The 18,532-nt window shown below is 44.0% G+C and overlaps 1 protein-coding gene across 1 annotated transcript; it reads right to left on the bottom strand.

Annotated features, from left to right (window-relative positions):
- Window positions 1–4,258: 4,258 nt before the first annotated feature.
- Window positions 4,259–12,482, bottom strand: LOC129700542 (heat shock protein HSP 90-alpha). Its single transcript, XM_055641142.1, has 11 exons — window positions 12,400–12,482; window positions 11,452–11,616; window positions 7,823–8,189; window positions 7,574–7,704; window positions 7,152–7,457; window positions 6,902–7,067; window positions 6,614–6,804; window positions 6,028–6,175; window positions 5,670–5,938; window positions 4,709–5,042; window positions 4,259–4,559 (listed from the first exon to the last, which is right to left on the bottom strand). The coding sequence occupies exons 2-11, from the start codon at window positions 11,614–11,616 to the stop codon at window positions 4,447–4,449; spliced, it is 2,190 nt and encodes a 729-aa protein (XP_055497117.1). The 5' UTR covers window positions 12,400–12,482; the 3' UTR covers window positions 4,259–4,446.
- Between the last annotated feature and the right edge of the window lie 6,050 nt (window positions 12,483–18,532).

Below are 18,532 nucleotides of genomic sequence, written 5' to 3'. Positions count from 1 at the left end.
TCCTATCCTCCCATCTCCTCCCCTTTTGACTTTCCGCAGAGACCGCTCCCTCCGCAACTCCCTGGTGAACCGCAGGAAATGCTACACTTGTCGCTTTACCTCCCCGCTTGACTCCATTCAAGGACCCAAACAGTCTTTCCAAATGCGGCAGAGGTTCAACCTCCTCCAACCTCATCTATTGCATCCGTTGCTCTGGGTGTCAGCTGCTTTACATCGATGAGACCAAGCGTAGGCTTGGCGATCCCTTTGCCCAACACCTCTGCTCGGTTTGCAATAACCAACCTGATCTCCTGGTGGCTCAGCACTTCAACTCTCCCTCCCATTCCGAATCCGACCTTTCTGTCCTGGGCCTCCTCATGGCCAGAGTGAGCCCCACCGTAAATTGGAGGAGCAGCACCTCATATTTTGCTTTGGCAGTTTACACCCCAGCGGTATGAACATTGACTTCTCCAATTTCAGGTAGTCCCTGCTTTCTCCTTCTTTCCCCTCCCCTTCCCAGCTCTCCCGCAGCCCATTATCTCCGCCTCTTCCTTTCTCCACATCAGTCTGAAGAAGTTGTCTACCAAAGATGTAACAGTGGCACATTTGAATAGCAGTAACAGGATGGAGCCAAGTCAGCAGGGATTTACGAAAGGGAAATCATGCTTCACAAATCTTCTGGAATTTTTTTAAGGATGTAACAAGTAAAATGGACACGGGAGAGCCAGTGGATGTAGTGTACCTGGACTTTCAGAAAGCCTTTAATAAGGTCCCACACAGATTAGTGGGCAAAATTAGAACACATGGTATTGGAGGTAGGATATTGACATGGATAGAAAATTGGTTGGCAGACAGGAAACAAAGAGTAGGGATTAACGGGTCCCTTTCAGAATGGCAGGCAGTAACTAATAGGGTGCCACAAGGCTCGGTGCTGGGACCAAACCTATTTACAATATACATTAATGATTTAGTTGAAGGAATGAAACGTGCATTAGCAAATTTGCAGATGACGCATAGCTGGGTGGCAGTGTGAACTGTGAAGAGGATGCTATGAGGATGCAAGGTGACTTGGACAAGTTAGGTATAATGTGGATAAATGTGACCTTATTCGTTTTGGTGGCAAGAACAGGAAGGCAGATTATTATCTGCATGGTGTCAGGTTAGGAAAATGGTTAGTACGAGATCTGGGTGTCCTTGTGCATCAGTCACTGAAAGAAAGCATGCATGTACAGCAGGCAATGAAGAAAATTAAAGGCATGTTTATTTATTGTGTATGGTTTATAGCCACACTGAACTTTTATCTTCTGTTTTGTATGTTTATATATTCTGTTATGCTGCAGGAAGTAAAATTTTCATTGTCCTATCTGGGACACACAATAAAACTCTCTGAAGCAGGGTTTCAGCCCGAAACGTTGCCTCTTTCCTTTGCTCCATAGATACTGCCGCACCCGCTGAGTTTCTCCAGCAATTTTGTCTACCAACAATAAAACTCGACTTGGATGAGAGGGGATCTTACAGAAACATATAAAATTAAGACATTGGACACGCTAGATGCAGGAAACATGTTCCTAATGTTGGGGGACTCCAGAACCAGGGGCCACAGTTTAAAAATAAGGGGTAGGCCATTTACAACTGAGACGAGGAAAAGCTTTTTCAGAGTTATGAATTTGTGGAATTCTCTGCCTCAGAAGGCAGTGGAGGCCAATTCACTGGATGCATTGAAAATAATTGAATAGAGCTCCTAGGGCTAGCGGAATCAAGGGGTATGGGGAGAAGGCAGGAACAGGGACTGATTGTGGATGATCAGCCATGATCACATTGAATGGCGATGCTGGTTCGAAGGGTCAAATAGCCTACTTCTGCAACTATTGTCTATGTACTTAAAAGAGAGGGAGGGAAAGCACTGGCCAAAGGGAACAGTGCCATGAAGGGGGGGGAGGGGGTCAGCAATGGCCAATGAGAATACCTTGGTGGTTGGCATAAACACAGCAGGCCAAATGACTAGTTTGTGGCTTGAATCTCTACATTTAATCACTTTAAATAACAGGTCACACTAAATAGATGAAAGGATGCTATTTCACTCAGTAAAGAAGCCCATATGCAGAGAATATAATCATTGTGAGCCTCATATTCTGCTTGGGCAGTCTGCACCCTAGTGGCATAAACATTGAATTCACCAATTTCCGGTAGCCCTTGCTGTCTCCTCCCCTTCTCAGCCCTCGGACTCCTCCTCTTCCTTTTTCCTTTCTTCTCATCCCTTCCCACCCCCCACCCCACATCAGTCTGAAGAAGGGTTTTGGCCCGAAACGTTGCCTATTTCCTTCGCTCTTTAGATGTTGTTGCACCCGCTGCGTTTCTCCAGCACCTTTGTCTACCTTCGATTTTCCAGCATCTGCAGTTCCTTCTTAAACAAAAAACACTGTGAGCCGTTGGAACATGAAAATTATTTCCATGCGGAGCTGGTAAGTCAACTAAAAAGCTAGTAGAAGCATTGACAATGTGTACCTTTAAGTGAAATGCTACCCTGGTAACTCTTTTTCAGTCCAGGTGGCCAGAAATGGGAAGAAATCCTTGTTCGCTCATAAATTTCAATGATACAGAAGATGGACTGGTCTAGGTTCAAGTGTAAGCAGATGTCACAGGTAAATTTGCATAACACAAATTTAAAATTTGGAAGAGTTGTTGTGAAGAAATGAAAAATATTACAACCAAAAGTTCACAAGTAGGGATTAGTTCAGGACCAACATCATTATCAGCTAGACAACTGCCAGCACTTAATGACTGTCTTTGTTCTTTGGCTATATGACCACAAAAAAAAGGAAAAACAGTACTTCGGCAAAGTAGATTGGAAAGCAGTGTAATAGATGTCAACATGGAAGGAAAGTAAGGTAGACACAAAATGCAGGGGTAACTCAGTGGAACAGGCAGCATCTCTGGAGAGAAGGAATGGGTGACGTTTCGGGTCGAGACCCTTCTTCAGACTGAGAGGGAGGGGAGAGACAGAGAGGTACGATGTGTAAACGAGATCAAAGGGGATGACGATGATCACAGAACATGTAGAATAAATCATCGTTGGCTAGAGAAAGGTGACAACGAGGCATAGATAAAATTTAATAAGTCAAACTAATCGGAGAGCTAGGATGTTGTTTGTCGACAAACGTGTGGAAGTGACAGAGACAAAGGGCTATATAACACTGGTCTGATAGTTGTATAAAGCTGCAGGTAAGCTACTGGGTAAACAACCAAAATCTCTAGTTATTTATCTTTAGTTATCTAGTCCCTGGAGTTCAGATGTAACTTCAGCAAAGAAAGTGACATTTTGGACCAAAAGGGACAACTCAGAAACCGAGAGGATTCAGCTTTTGTCCAAGAGTATCTGGAAAGGTGTTCTTTATGATTGTTATGAAATTTACTATAGAGCCTTGTAAACATATTGCAGGGCAGTACAAGTTTTTTTTGTTTTAAACATTCTGCAACTTTTTTGCCTCTTTTTCCAGTCAGCAAAATAAAAGTGTCCTCAAACATCTCTACAACTGGATGGTCTATTCATAATACAACATGAACATAATCATGTCAGAAGTGAGAATAAACAAGGGGTAACCCAAACACATGGACAAATGTCTCAGAAATACAAAATAACAGTATTGAAAGGGGATTTCAAGCATTATCAGGAATAACGAAATAAACATAAAGGGTGGAGAATTATCAAAATTGTAATCAAAGGAATATTTTAATGGGATACATGGACAGAAAAAAGAGAATGGTTGAGACACGGTAATAAACCGTTTGAATAAATATTGATATTTTAACAGGATCCCATGTCCATAAAACGCATCTTTCCTATGCTGAATTGAAAGATCCAGCATGGAAACAGGCAATTCAGCCCATTCACATTTTCAACCACCATTGATCACTAATTCGCACTCGCCCACTTTAGCATCCTAGAGGCGATTAATTTTCAAACCTGCACATTTTTGGGATACGATGAAACTGGAGCAATTAGAGGAGATCCATGTAGAGACAGAGTTCCTCCTCTCCCTCCTGAACAATTGAACACTCAAATTCTCTTAAAAACCTTTAAAAGTAATTCTTTTAAGTTGGTGCCGCCCAACAGTACAATACAATTTTATTCGTCACATTGCACATAAAGTGCAAGTGAAATTAATTTGTCAGCAGCGGTACAATGAGAAACTGCTAGTCTGCTTTTCTGTTGCTGTCACGGTGCCAAAATGATTTTAACTCAAATTTCACTACCATCTTAAAAAAATCCTGACAAAACTGAGATTAAAATTTTTATTTCACAACATATGCTCAAGTCGCTAACTTAGTTTTACTGATATCTACTGAACAGTTTACAAAACGCCTTGTGATCCATGCTTTATGCAATAATTACAGCTGTGTTTACTACTTTTGTTTAAACGTGACTGCAACAGCCCTTCAGAACCTAAGTATGTTAGCTTTGTTTGTTCAGTCAACTTCTTCCATTCGTGATGTGTCATCATCATCACCTTCTAATGGTGGCATTTCTTCTGTGTTTGTTGGGCCTGTATCCTCAATGACAGGATCTTCTTCATCAATACCTAGACAAGCAGAAAAGGCACACAATGGTTGATCAATATTAAATGGAAAATCTAAGGGAGGCACCTTGATCAAGTTTGAGGAACACAAATGCAAATATTACCAACATTTTAAGAATCAAGTGAGAAAAAGCATTGGCATTCATACATACCAAGACCCAGTTTGATCATCCTGTAGATACGATTTGCATGAGTTTGTGGATCTTCCAATGAAAAGCCAGAAGAGAGAAGTGCAGTCTCAAAAAGAAGAATGACTAGATCCTTTACTGACTTGTTATTTTTGTCAGCTTCTGCTTTCTGCCTCAGTGTTTCAATAATTGGATGATCAGGGTTGATCTCCAAGTGCTTCTTAGCTGCCATATAACCCATTGTAGAGTTATCTCGAAGTGCCTGTGCCTTCATGATTCTTTCCATGTTGGCAGTCCATCCATAAGTACTGGTTACAATACAACATGGCGATGCAACTAAGCGATTGGAAACTGTTACCTGTGGTTTTTGTGGAGGGTTGAAGGGAAGAGAAGAACAGATTTAATTTCCAATAACGACAGGTGATTTTACCCATAATTGAGAAAAGTTGTCTAATTAGCCCTTGTTTCATTAATTTCCAGGGAACTTAAATTAAATCACATTCACCTGTTAAGAGATATTTTATCCAGAATTCCTGTTCTTGCTCACTTTTGTTGATTCTCATGATAAAATTTAACCATTTTACAGTATCCAATCTCTTGGAAATTTGAAGCAATAACCCTTAAACCATTAAGAAATTCCCTGCTTGCACAGACTGAAAATACGCAGTAAATTTATGGTGCAAGATCAAGGTGAATTAATATCTTTATAAAATCCACATGAACAAACTCCAGCAATTATTTAATAAATCATCCCCAAAATTTGTATTATTTGATAATTCTGAAGCTTTGACATGAAGGTGCCATACAAAATGCGAACCAGTTTTATACACAGGTTTTGGAATATGTCCTGTTATTTTAATCTAGTTCTTTCAGTTTGTTCTTGCACTAATCTTTGAAATTACACATTAGTTTATCCTAATTACCCCCCCCCCTTCTAAGTCACTACAAATTTCTTTAAATTAGTGAATACATCTATAGAACATACTTTCTCAATTTTCTTCTCCAGTATGTCTTTCATAATCTTGCACAGATTCTCAAAATGAGCTCTCTTTTCTTCCTGCTTCTTTTTCTCTTCTTCGTCTTCTGGAAGTTCCAAACCCTCCTTTGTTACAGACACCAAAGTCTTCCCATCAAATTCTTTCAGCTGTTGCACACAGTATTCATCAATTGGCTCAGTCATGTAGATCACCTCCAATCCATGTTTTCTTAACCGTTCCACAAAAGCAGAATTGGCTACTTGGTCGTTTGTTTCTCCTAAATATTAAAATGATTCAAACTCTGGTTCATTGTCAAATTCTGAAGCAAAGCATAATACAATTAGACAACATCTGTATTTTACATACCAGTTATGTAATAAATATGTTTCTGGCTGTCTTTCATACGGGAGACATAATCTTTGAGAGATACCATTTCATCCCCACTCACTGAAGTGTGGTATCGAAGCAATTCAGAAAGCTTCTTGCGGTTCTGAGAATCCTCATGGATTCCAAGCTGCAAGGAACAAGTAATAAGAACCAAAGTCAAAGGCAAATTTTGCTTTAAGTAAAACCATAAATCTGTGCATAATGTAATGTAATAAACCATAAGTGCTGCCACAAATTAGGACATATCAAATATGGTTTTAATATTTTGTTGCACTAAGATTTTACATTATAATCTTACACCATTCTGGTGTTTTGAACTCATATTTATTGTTGTATTTATCATTAATGCATACTGTTTACTGTGATCATATGAGGAAAAAATGTGATTGCACCCTCATATAACACAAACTAATCTGAAATTTTTAAATGGATAAGGCAAATGCAGTAAACTAAAATCTATAAAGCGAAAATGTAGCAGTACTGCCCAAGACCACAACATTCAATCACTTAAAATTCTCTTGGTGCAAGGAATTGTATTAATAATACCTTGTATTAATTCCATTACCTTTAAGTTTTTTGAAAATTGCTCATACAATTTCTTGTAGTTTTCTTTGTCCTCCGATAGTTCTATGAAAAGTTCCAGACATTTCTTCACCAGATTCTTACGAATAACCTTGAGAATCTTGCTCTGCTGCAACATCTCACGGGAAATGTTAAGAGGCAGATCCTCAGAGTCCACAACACCCTTCATAAAATCTAAAGAACAAAATCCATCATTAGGATTCTTCACTACAAGAATTGCATTCTCAAAGAATAAAGTGAACTGCATTATATTTTCCTGCCAAATACTTACTCAGATATTCTGGAATAAGTTCCTCGCAATTATCCATAATGAAGACTCTACGTACATACAACTTTATATTATTTTTCTTCTTCCTGTTTTCAAATAAGTCAAACGGTGCTCGCCTTGGTGCAAAGAGTAATGCTCTAAACTCCAACTGACCTTCAACAGAAAAATGCTGAGCAAAAAAAAGTTTATAATTAGCTGCATTGACACAATTTGTTTAAATATTCCAAGTCATTTCATGGTGTACTGAACCTACTTTTACTGCCAAATGTTCCTCCCAGTCATTTGTTAGACTCTTGTAGAATTCACCATACTCGTCATTTGTGATATCTTCAGGATTCCTTGTCCAAATTGGTTTTGTTTTGTTCAGTTCCTCTTGATCAATGTATTTCTCCTTGATTTTCTTTTTCTTCTTGTCACTTTCTTTCTTTTCATCTTCTTCTTCATCTGAACCAACATCCTCAATTTTTGGTTTGTCTTCTTCTGTAGCATCGTCCTCTTTCTTCTCTTCCTTTTCTTCTCCTTCATCATCGCTGATCTCTTTATCACGTTCTTTCTCCACCTGTTCAGAGCCAATGATCAGGACATTCATTTCAAGAGGAACCTGGTTCTTATTATTTCAAATATTACCAATTAGAATTCGAAAGAGATAAAAACTGAGTTTGAACTAGAACTTACAAATAAGGTAATGGGATAGCCAATGAACTGCGAATGCTTCTTCACAATCTCTTTGACCCGCTTTTCTTCAACATATTCAGTTTGATCTTCCTTCAAATGCAATATTATCTTAGTACCACGACCAATCTCATCTGAGAAATAAAACAATGAAAATAGTTTGAAATTAATTTCCCTTCGCATTACTTTATCAAAAAATAGTAAATGACCAGCAGATCACAAATTTACATCTGCTAGATTCTACATACTGACCATGATCTTGACAAACAGTGAACGATCCTCCACCAGATGATTCCCACACATATTGATCATCGTCGTTGTGTTTGGTGATGACTGTCACTTTATCTGCTACAAGATAAGCAGAATAAAAACCAACGCCGAACTGGCCAATCATGGAGATGTCTGCACCAGCCTGCAAAGCCTCCATGAAGGCTTTTGTTCCAGACTTAGCAATTGTGCCCAGGTTGTTGATGAGGTCAGCTTTAGTCATCCCAATGCCAGTATCTTGAATGGTCAAAGTGTGCTCTTTTAGATTTGGTATAATGTCAATTTTCAGTTCTTTACCAGAATCCAGCTTGCTTGGATCAGTCAAACTTTCATAGCGAATTTTATCAAGGGCCTTTATTTAAAAAGAAAATTGAATGTTACTGCCATAGAACTGTAATTCCTGACATAATCAAGCTACAGTTCTTTTGCCGCACCTGGTCTTTTTAAAAACTGATTGCTCAATTGTGATTTACTTCAAGCATCCTTAATGGACAAATCAAGGTCATCACCATCTAATTCTTAATATACACCCCTCCCACCAGCCACACAAAAAGAGAGTGGAAGCACGTTGTCCCCAATGTAGATGGGCTGTATAAGGAATTTATAACAATTTATCCCAGAGTATATTGCATCAAATTTGAAGTTCTATTGGCAAAATAGAACAAAAGCAATAACAGCTACACTGTTGAAGAACAATGTTTTGATGATAAAGTACAGTGCCCTCTATAATGTTTGGGACAAAAGCCCATCATTTATTTATTTGCCTCTGTACTCCACAATTGTAATAGAAAATAAACAGGTGTGGTTAAAGTGCACATTGTCATATTTAGCTTATGCTTGTTCTGGGGGCTAGTCCCCTTCAGTTTTCTCTTCAGCATGTAAAAGGCATGCTCAATTGGGTTCAGATAGGGTGATTGACTTGGCCACTCAAGAATTTACCACATTTTAGCTTTGAAAAACTCCTTTGTTGCTTTAGCAGTATGTTTGGGATCAATGTCTTGCTGTAGAATGAACTGCCGGCAAATGAGTTTTGAGGCATTTGTTTGAACTTGAGCAGATAGGATGTGTCTATACACTTCAGAATTCATTATGCTACTACCATCAGCAGTTGTATCATCAATGAAGATAAGTGAGCCAGTACATTCAGCAGCCGTACATGCCCAGGCCTTAACACCCCCACCACTGTGTTTCACAGATGAGGTGGTATGCTTTGGATCTTGGACAGTTCCTTCTCACCTCCATACTTTGCTCTTGCCATCACTCTGATATGTTAAACATTGTCTCATCTGTCCACAAGACCTTTTTCCAGAACTGCAGTTGCTCGTTTAAGTACTTCTTGGCAAACTGTAACCTGGCCATCCTATTTTGTAGCTAACCAGTGGTTTGCATTTTGCAGTGTAACCTCTGAATTTCTGTTCATGAAGTCTTCTGCGGACAGTGGTCATTGACAAATCAACACCTGACTCCTGAAGAGTGTTTCTGATCTGTCAGACAGGTGTTTTTCTTTTCTTTCTCTTTATTTATTGTGTGTGGTGTGGGTGTGTGTATGGTTAATTATTTCCCAAGTTTCTTTTACTAAAATTGATCACCATTTTTTTCAAATATAACCGCTCGCCAGCTGCTGACGTCACAATGCCTTTGCTCGTGGCCCCGCCCCCGGCTCTGGATTAAAGCAGCTGCTGTCAACGCGCAGGCGCACTGTTTTTACGAGTTACGTCACCCCCCCCCCCCCCAGTACTTCAAAAGGCGCAGAGCGACCGAGCAAGTTCTGCAGATCCAGAGGTCACCAGAGTTCACCGGCTTGCTTTTGTGAAGTCACGCCCCTCCCCCCAATGCTAACCGCACGCCCTGCCAGTCGCGTCGCTCGCAAGGCCTTTGAAGAAAAAAAATCGTCTTCTTGCTCGCATTGCAGGCGAGTGATTATTGCATTCAAGAACCAGCCCTCATATGACGACGCACTTCCCCCGCTGCCACTGTGCACCCCCCCTCACACTCCCTCTCTCTGTGCCCGTGTTCCCCTCTGCCTCTTTGCCCACCCTCTCTCTCTCTCTATTCCCCCCCCCCATCCCTCTCTATCCGTGCCTGCGAGTTGGAGGCTATGCGTGAGTGGATAGGGCCGGGGATGGAGTAAAAGGAGTGAATGAATAATATGAATACATCAATGGGGGGGGAGGGGGGGGGGGGTTAGTGTGTGTGTGAGTGAGTGAGACGCCACAGGCCGCCCCTCCCCCCACAACTTCGCCTTGAGGGGACGGGACCCAACGGGTCCCCCTTGGTCTAGTACTATTATAAAACTCTGATCTTGGATGTTTACTTGTGGGTTTGCTTGCTTGAACTTTTTCTTTGATTCACACCTCCTCGAAAACCCGACGCAGTAACGGTGACATTTTTACATAGACTGGAGGAAAGACAAAATGCTGCGAGCTCTTATACCTGCATTAAGGTGGCAATTGAACACACCTGAGCAATTACAAAAGCTTGTGAAGCCACCTGTCCGAAACATTATGGTGCCCTGAAATTGGGGGGGGGGGGGGGGGGGGGGGGGGGGGGGATATGTATAAACACAGCTGTAATTTCTACATGGTGATACCAAAATGTATTAAAAACACCCTTTCATAAAATCTGACAACGTGCATTTTAAACACATGTGATTTTTTTCTATTACAAATCTCAAATTGTACAATGCAGAGAGGCAAATAAATGATGGGTCTTTGTCCCAAACGTTATGGAGGGCATTGTATACCCTTCAGCTACTTATATTCCTTAAATAAATGGAAAAGTTGACCTTTGTTTGATTAAAACTAGGAGAGCGAGAACACTTACTGAAGTAGAGGAACATTCTGTAAGATCATTGTTAATTCTATTCCTTGTGCCTAAGCATTTGAAGATTGAAATATGATTGAATTTCTGACCTTGGGTAGCTGAGGAGCAACTATATTGCTTTTATACAAAACGCTTGCTACAAATGGCCATCATTTGTTAGCACAAATCACTCACAGCACAAGACCAGGAAACACATAGAAGTATCCCCCATTCATTCATCACTGGGCTAACTAAATCCGGGACTCTTTCTTTCACCACAATTACCCAAAGTTAAAATCGTGACTGACAAGGTTGATAACACCAAATGCAAGAAATAGCACACATTCAAGCAATGGACAGCAAATGTTGGGAGTCTTGAGCAAAAACAAAACTGAAGGAACATAGAAACAGACTGATGCATTTCAGGCTAGGACCAGTCAATTTTCCTCCCCATTTGCTGTCTGACCTGCAGAGTTGCTCCATTTTTATCTTCAGGGAAGAGTACTTTTTTGGTTAAGATCAGTGAACAATAGATCATTCTTTAAATCTAGAAAATTATTTCAGTCAATTGGTTGCCTCTCAATGGTGATACTAAACCATATCCTTCAGCTAGTCCCAGACTTTGATTCAGATTCAAAAAGTTAAGCTTTTATCATCAACTTCCAAAGAACCGGGTCTACATTTGCCCATGGTTGTTTTCAGCAAAGCTTCTCCTACCATAAACGTGCGGCTTGGTTCAACTCCAGTGGAAATGCTAAACCACATGGAAATCAGGTTGCATCTGCACAGTCCGTCGAACAAAAAACACTTACATCAGACGAGTTGGAAATTAGCTCCCTCAGAAAAACTTCCTTGTTGGAATAAAACGTGTTGATGATTAGGGACATCAACTGGGCGATCTCCGCCTGGAAGGCGAAGGTCTCCGTATCCTCCTCCATGGCCATATCCTGGGCGACGGTTGGCGTTTCCTCGGGCATCTGTGGTGAAGAGAGTCAAGATGTGAGGGCGGGAGGGGACGGGGGGGGTGGAGGGCCGGAGCCACAATGGGTGAGAGGAAGGCGAGAGGCGGCCACCAGCCACGTCCTGGCCTGACAGCCCGACATACGCACGGTTCGCTCCGCCCACCAAAGTGAGCTTCTAGAAAAGTCTCGGTGTTACCAGAAGCCTCGGCGCCCGACAATGAACCGAGAGCCGAAGCTGCACGGTGGCGGTTGCCAGCCACTATCGCCAATTGAGCGCTCAAGCCTTTTCGAATATTTGAAAGGAAACACTCAACAACATGACATTGTCGGCAAATCGCACTAACGGTTTGAGAGTAGACATCATAAATAACATCTGAAGGTAGACAAAAAAATGCTGGAGAAACTCAGTGGGTGAGGCAGCATCTATGTGGAGAGAAGGAACAGGTGACGTTTCGGGTCGAGACCCTTCTTCAGACTGAAGGGTCTGCTCCATGACAAATGGAGATGTTCTGACTTTGCTATGGAAAGACTGAAGAAGGGTCTCGACCCGAAACGTCACCTGTTCCTTCTCTCCAGATGCTGCCTCACCCGCTGAGTTTCCCCAGCATCTTTTGTCCACCGTCAATTTTTTCAGCATCTGTAGTTCTTTCTTAAACATAATTCACACCAGGCTCATTTTACCTAATGCACTCCATGGCGTTTGCTAATTTTAAAACATAAATTACCCAAATCGCATCTCGATTGAGGCTTATTTGATGGGGTGTTACGAAGAGGTTTAAGCGTTACTTTAGCGGTTACCTTGCGTGCTGTGCTGAGACGCTGGCGCTCAGACGTCGATCAACAACAACCCTCACCGCCACAATCACCCTGGCGACTGCGGGAGCGGCGACGCCGGCCCGCCTTTTATACCGCGCCCCCGAACCCCGCCCGCTTCAAGTTCCAGAAACATCTCGAACGATGCTGGTTGACGGCACTGCGCTGACGGGCAGGCGACGCGGCCAATAGACACGGAGAACGGCTGAAGGCCGGTGACGCTGGGCCAATCGGCGCTGCGCGGGGGGGCGGGCCCTCGCAGGTAATGCGGAAAGCGGTTGGAATGAGTCTGAGCGTCGAGTCTAGTTGCTGGAACTTTCTGCGCTGCGGGATATCCCCGGCCGTGCAGGGAGAGAGGGAGCCGCTCACACAAATCTACACTTGTCACATTAATAATGCCCCAAATTATCCAAGCGACCTTAAACCCCCGCCGATAGCTGAAGTAACACGAGCGGTGCTAACCGGTGGAGTGGGGTTGTGAGGTCACCTCAAGATGGGTGGACAAGAAATATATTACCTTTAAACTCCACCACACATGGTAATTGCTGGCACAGCGCATCATTTGCTATTATACCGAGGAGCACTGACCGTGGGCGTGTTTAAACAATGCTAGAGGACCTGGCGGGCTCCGTGGCGCGAAACGTCGTCGAAGATGCGATTAGTTTCTTAAACATAAGGTGTTCGGGGCTTTTGTTTTTATTAAAAGCGAGTTTCGCGGCGTGTGTCAGCAACGACCGCGACTGACCGGTTGTGGTGGCCCCGGGTACCAGAGAGGTTGACCCCATCCGCCTAAAATGTGGCCCCAAACACCATAACACGCATGTAAACGGAGTAGCAAACTAATTACATTTCAAAAGCCTTAAGGCAGACCAAATTGCCCAGGTATTGGAAGGGTCCCGACCCGAAACGTGATCGGTCCATCCCCCCCACCCTGTCATGGTCGGTGTTGGTTTGTATGCCCAGCTCTGGAACATTCCGTGAAGATACAGGAGGTGGGAAGGATAAGGGCTGGAATTGCTGCTTTCTTCATCGGGAACTTTCTGAAAGAAAGGAGGAGGATCTGTTGTGAAGTTGCGGGAGGGAAATAGAAAGATAGAGCGAATAAAAAGAATGGACATCAATAGACAATAGGTCCATTCGGCCCTTCGAGCCAGCACCGCCATTCAATGTGATCATGGCTGATCATCCCCAATCAGTACCCCGTTCCTGCCTTCTCCCCATATCCTCTGACTCCGCTATTTTTAAGAGCCCTATCTAGCTCTCTCTTGAAAGCATCCAGAGAACCCGCTTCCACCTGAGGCAGATAATTCCACAGACTCACCACTCTCTGTGAGATAAAGTGTTTCCTCGTCTCCGTTCTAAATGGCTTACACCTTATTCTTAAACTGTGGCCCCTGGTTCTGGACTCCCCCAACATCGGGAACATGTTTCCTGCCTCTAGCGTGTCCAATCCCTTAACAATCTTATATGTTTCAATGAGTTCCCCTCTCATCCTTCTAAACTCCAGAGTGTACAAACCCAGTTGCTCCATTCTCTCAGCATATGACAGTCCTGGGAATTAACCTTGTAAACCTACACTGCACTCCCTCAATAGCAAGAATGTCCTTCATCAAATTAGGGGACCAAAACTGCGCACAATACTCCAGGTGTGGTTTCACTGGGGCTCTGTACAGCTGCAGAAGGACCTCTTTGCTCCTATATTCTATTCCTCTTGTTATAAAGGCCAACATGCCATTCGCTTTCTTCACTGCTTGTTGTAAAATGCTGGAGTAACCTCAGGAGGTCAGGCAGTATCCCTGGAGAACATGGATAGGGGACGTTGCGGGTCCGGGACCCTTTTTCAGAACGATAGTGAAGAGAGGGAGGTAGGTGGAGGTTACCCAAAATTTGAGAATTCAATGTGATTAACATCTGGTATATTTTACCTATTGCACTCCACTCCTGGATGGAGGGAGGAGGTAGAGGGAAAGGTGTTATATCTTTTGTGGTTGCATGGGAAAGCACCTGGGGAGGGGTGGTTTGGGTAAGAAGGGACAAGGGAACCAAGAAGTTCCCAGCCATATCTTCGCATCACCAACCCTTTCCGCATTCCACAGAGTCCACTCCCTCCACAAGTTTTTGGTTCACTCATCCCTTCCCACCCAAACCACCCTCTTATTTTTGGATCCTGTAAACTCAGTCAGTTCACAAGATAAAAAATAAGTAAGGTTGATTGTTGGAAAGCAACGTCTGTAGTTGGAAAGTTACTAGAGGGTATTCTCAGGGATAGGATATTCAGGTATTTAGATGGACAAGTCTCACAAATCAGATTGAGTTTTTTTTAAGACATGACCAAAAAGGTTGATGAGGCTGAGCTGTAGATGTTGTATGTATAAACATCAGTAAAGCATTTGACAAGGTTCCTCATGATAGGCTGCTCAAGTTAGAACGCATGGAATCCAAGCAGAGATAGCTGAATGGATAGAAAATTGGCTTCATAGAAGGAAGTAGAGGGTGATGGTAGAAGGACTGGAGGCCTGTGACTAGTGGTGTGCCTCAGGGTTTGGTCCTGGGCCCGTTACTGTTTGTCATCTATATCAATGATTTGGATGAGTACAGGGCAAGATTAGCAAGTTTGCAGATGATACAAAAGTGGGTAGTTTTGCAGATAGTGAAGATGGTTGTGAAAAATTGCAGCAGGATCTTGATCAATTGGCCAAGTGGGCTGAGGAATGGTTGATGGAATTTAATTCAGAAAAATATGTGGTGTTGCATTTTGGGACACCTAACAAGTGCAGGACCTACACAGTGAATGTTAGGGCTCTGGGTAGTGTTGTAGAGCAGAGGGATCTAGGAGTGCAGGTGCATGGTTCCCTGAAAGTGGAGTTGCAGGTAGATCGGGTGGTCAAAAAAGCATTTGGCACATTGCCCTTCATCAGTCAGAGTCATGGCCGTCCGAAGGGGGGGTGCGTTGGGTGCGACCGCACCCCCCTTTTTTTCCCTTAAGAAAAAAGTCACAAAAAAAAAAAAACAATTTTTAAACGAAAAAAAAAATCGAAAGAAAAATTAAAAAATCAACGTTTCCACTTTGGAAACGGCCAGTTCTCTGTTCTCTCGTCCCCGGGCGGGAGTGGCTGAATCTGAACCCAATGGCTGTATCCCCAACACCAGTCGCCGCTGCGGCGGAGCCCGCTCCCTTCGCCTCCCCCCGCACCGGGGCCCAAGCTATCTTCCCCCCACACCACCACCGCTGACCCCCGCTGGGCCCACGCCACCTCCGCTGGGCTCATGCCACCCCCGCTGGACTCATCATGCCACCCCCGCTGAGCCCACGCCACCCCCGCTGGGCCCACGCCACCCCTGCTGACCTTTGCTGGGTCCACACCACCCTGACCCGCTGGGCCCACCCACCCTCGCTGGGCCCACGCCACCCCCGCTGGGTCCACGCCACCCCCGCTGGGCCCACGCCACCCCCGCTGGGCTCACTCCACCCCTGCTGGGCCCATGCCACTCCCGCTGGGCCCACGCCACCCCCGCTGGGTCCACGCCACCCCCGCTGACACTTGCTGGGTCTACGCCATCCCCGCTGGGCTCACGCCACCCCCGCTGGGCCCACGCCACCGCCACTGACACCCGCTGCGTCCCCACCACCTCTACGGGGCCCATGCCACCTTCATCCCCCCCGCCCGCTAGGCACGTGCCACCTTTATCTTCGCCCCCCCCCCCGCAAGAAAGAGGGGGGATGTGAGAGGGGGAAGGGGGAGAGAGAGAGGGGAAGGGAGAGGAGGGAGTCATGGGGAGGGGAAAGGGAAAGGGGGATTACCTTGAGTGAGATTGCAAAATTAAGGTAGGTTTTAGAGCTATTATATTTTCTCCTCATATGAATAATATTAAACAATATCAAATAATATCAAACAATTGGAACTGCTTTCTTTTCGATAACAATACTGAAAAATATGAATTCCATAGTTTGTGACATAAATACACATTTTAATGGGATCATTATATACAGATGTAACATTTCCATTTTGAGATCGGGGGAGGGGGGGTGTTGGGGGCAAATATGCGTCAAGCCGATATCCTAATCGTTAAAGAGTTAAAAGATAGCCTAATCGATAAAGCGCTGAGAAGAGGAATCAGAGCTGCCAAGGAAAGATACTCTGAGAAGTTGAGGAGCAAGTTCTCAGCTAGTGATTCTTCTTCAGTTTGGAAGGGCATGCAAGAAATCACCAGCTACAAGAGGAAAGCCCCCCCGCTCTTTGGACAATCGTCAACTGGCGAACAACCTGAATGAGTATTACTGCAGGCTTGAAAATCAGAAACGTAACCCTGGTATCCCTTCCCCAACAAACACAGCCAGACCCCAGTCTGCAAAGAATGGACCCTGCACCCTCTCCTTCCCATTCGCCACTTCACACCTAATAAGGCAAGACTCCAGTATGAAAAGTGTGGAACCTTTCCCACCCCACCCAACCACTTCACACCCACTCACAGCCTGACCTCAGTCTGCAAAGACTGGGCCCTTCTCCAATCACCACTCCACTCCAATCACCACTTCACACCCAATGACTGCACCTCCACAGACACCTCTGTCAAGCTTCGCAAGTTTGTGGATGACAAAACCCTGATTGGACTGATCCAGGATGGGGATCGCTGTACTCTTTTCAGTTTGACATATTTCCTATAACATGGTGCCCAGAACTGAACACAATATTCTAAATGCGGTCTCACCAACGTCTTATACAACTGCAACATGACCTCCCAACTTCTATACTCAATACTCTGACTGATGAGGACCAAAGTGCCAAAATATTCTTTGACCACCTGATATACCTGCGACACGACCTTCAAGGAACCATGCAACCATTCCTCTGCCCACCTGGCTAATTGATCCAGATCCTGCTGCAATCTTTCACAACCATCTTCACTATCTGCAAAACTACTCACTTCTGTATCATCGGCAAACTTGTTAATCTTGCCCTGTTCTGTGACGTTTCAGAGTGCTGGAATAACTCAGCGGGTCGGGTGAGTATAGAAGTTGGGAGGTCATGTTGCAGTTGCATAAGAAGTTGGTGAGGCCGCATTCAGAGTATTGTGTTCAGTTCTGGGCACCATGTTATAGGAAAGATGTCATCAAACTGGAAAGGGTACAGTGAAGATTTATGAGGATGTTGCCAGGACTAGAGGGCCAGAGCTATAGGGAGAGGTTGAGTAGGCTGGGACTCTATTTCATGGCGCCCAGGAGGCTGAGGGATGATCTAATAGAGGTGTATAAAATCATGATTTGAATATATATGGTTGAGTCTTTTGCCCAGAGTAAGTGCATCGAGAAGCAGAGGACATAAGTTTAAGGTGAAGGGCAAAAGATTTAATAGGAATCTGAGGGGTATGTTTTTCACACAAAGGGTGGTAGGTGTATGGAACAAGCTGCCAGAGGAGGTAGTTGTGGCAGGGACTATCGCAACATCTAAGAAACAGTTAGACAGGTACATGGATAGGACAGGTTCGGAGGGATATGGATCAAACGTGGGCAGGTGGGACTAATGCAGATGGGACATGCTGGGCCGAAGGGCCTGTTTCCACACTGTATCACCCTATGACTCTATCTTTCCCTCTCAAACCCATTCTCCTGCCTTCCCCCCATTACCTCTGACACCCCTATCAATCAAGAATCTATCAATCTCCTCCTGAAAAATGTCCAGTGACTTGACCTCCACAGCTGTCTGTGGCAATGAATTCCACAGTTCACCACCCTCTGACTTAAGAAATTCCTGCTCATCTCCTTCCTAAAGGAATATCTTTTAATTCTGAGGCTGTGGCCACTGGTCCTAGACTCTCCCACTAGTGGAAACATCCTCTCCAAATCCACTCCATCCAGGTTTTTACCAGGCTGGGACAGATGGCAACAGCTTCACACCATGTCCCAAAGCTTGTGTCCTGTCCTGCATCACCCAAGGTAGCGGAGACGTTATAGGAGAGGGCAAGCACCGTAACAAAGTAGCTCACGATGGTTTGGGTAACATTCAGGAATGTCTATGCATGGCACATCATGAATATTACTGAAGAACGGTCTTGACCCGAACTATAATCTATACCTTTTCTCCAGAGATGCTGCCTGACCCACTGAGTTACTCCAGCA

This window comes from Leucoraja erinacea, chromosome 9 (genome assembly GCF_028641065.1).
Source record: "Leucoraja erinacea ecotype New England chromosome 9, Leri_hhj_1, whole genome shotgun sequence".
Taxonomy (NCBI): Eukaryota; Metazoa; Chordata; class Chondrichthyes; order Rajiformes; family Rajidae; genus Leucoraja; species Leucoraja erinaceus.
This window is presented reverse-complemented; position numbering and strand designations above follow the sequence as displayed.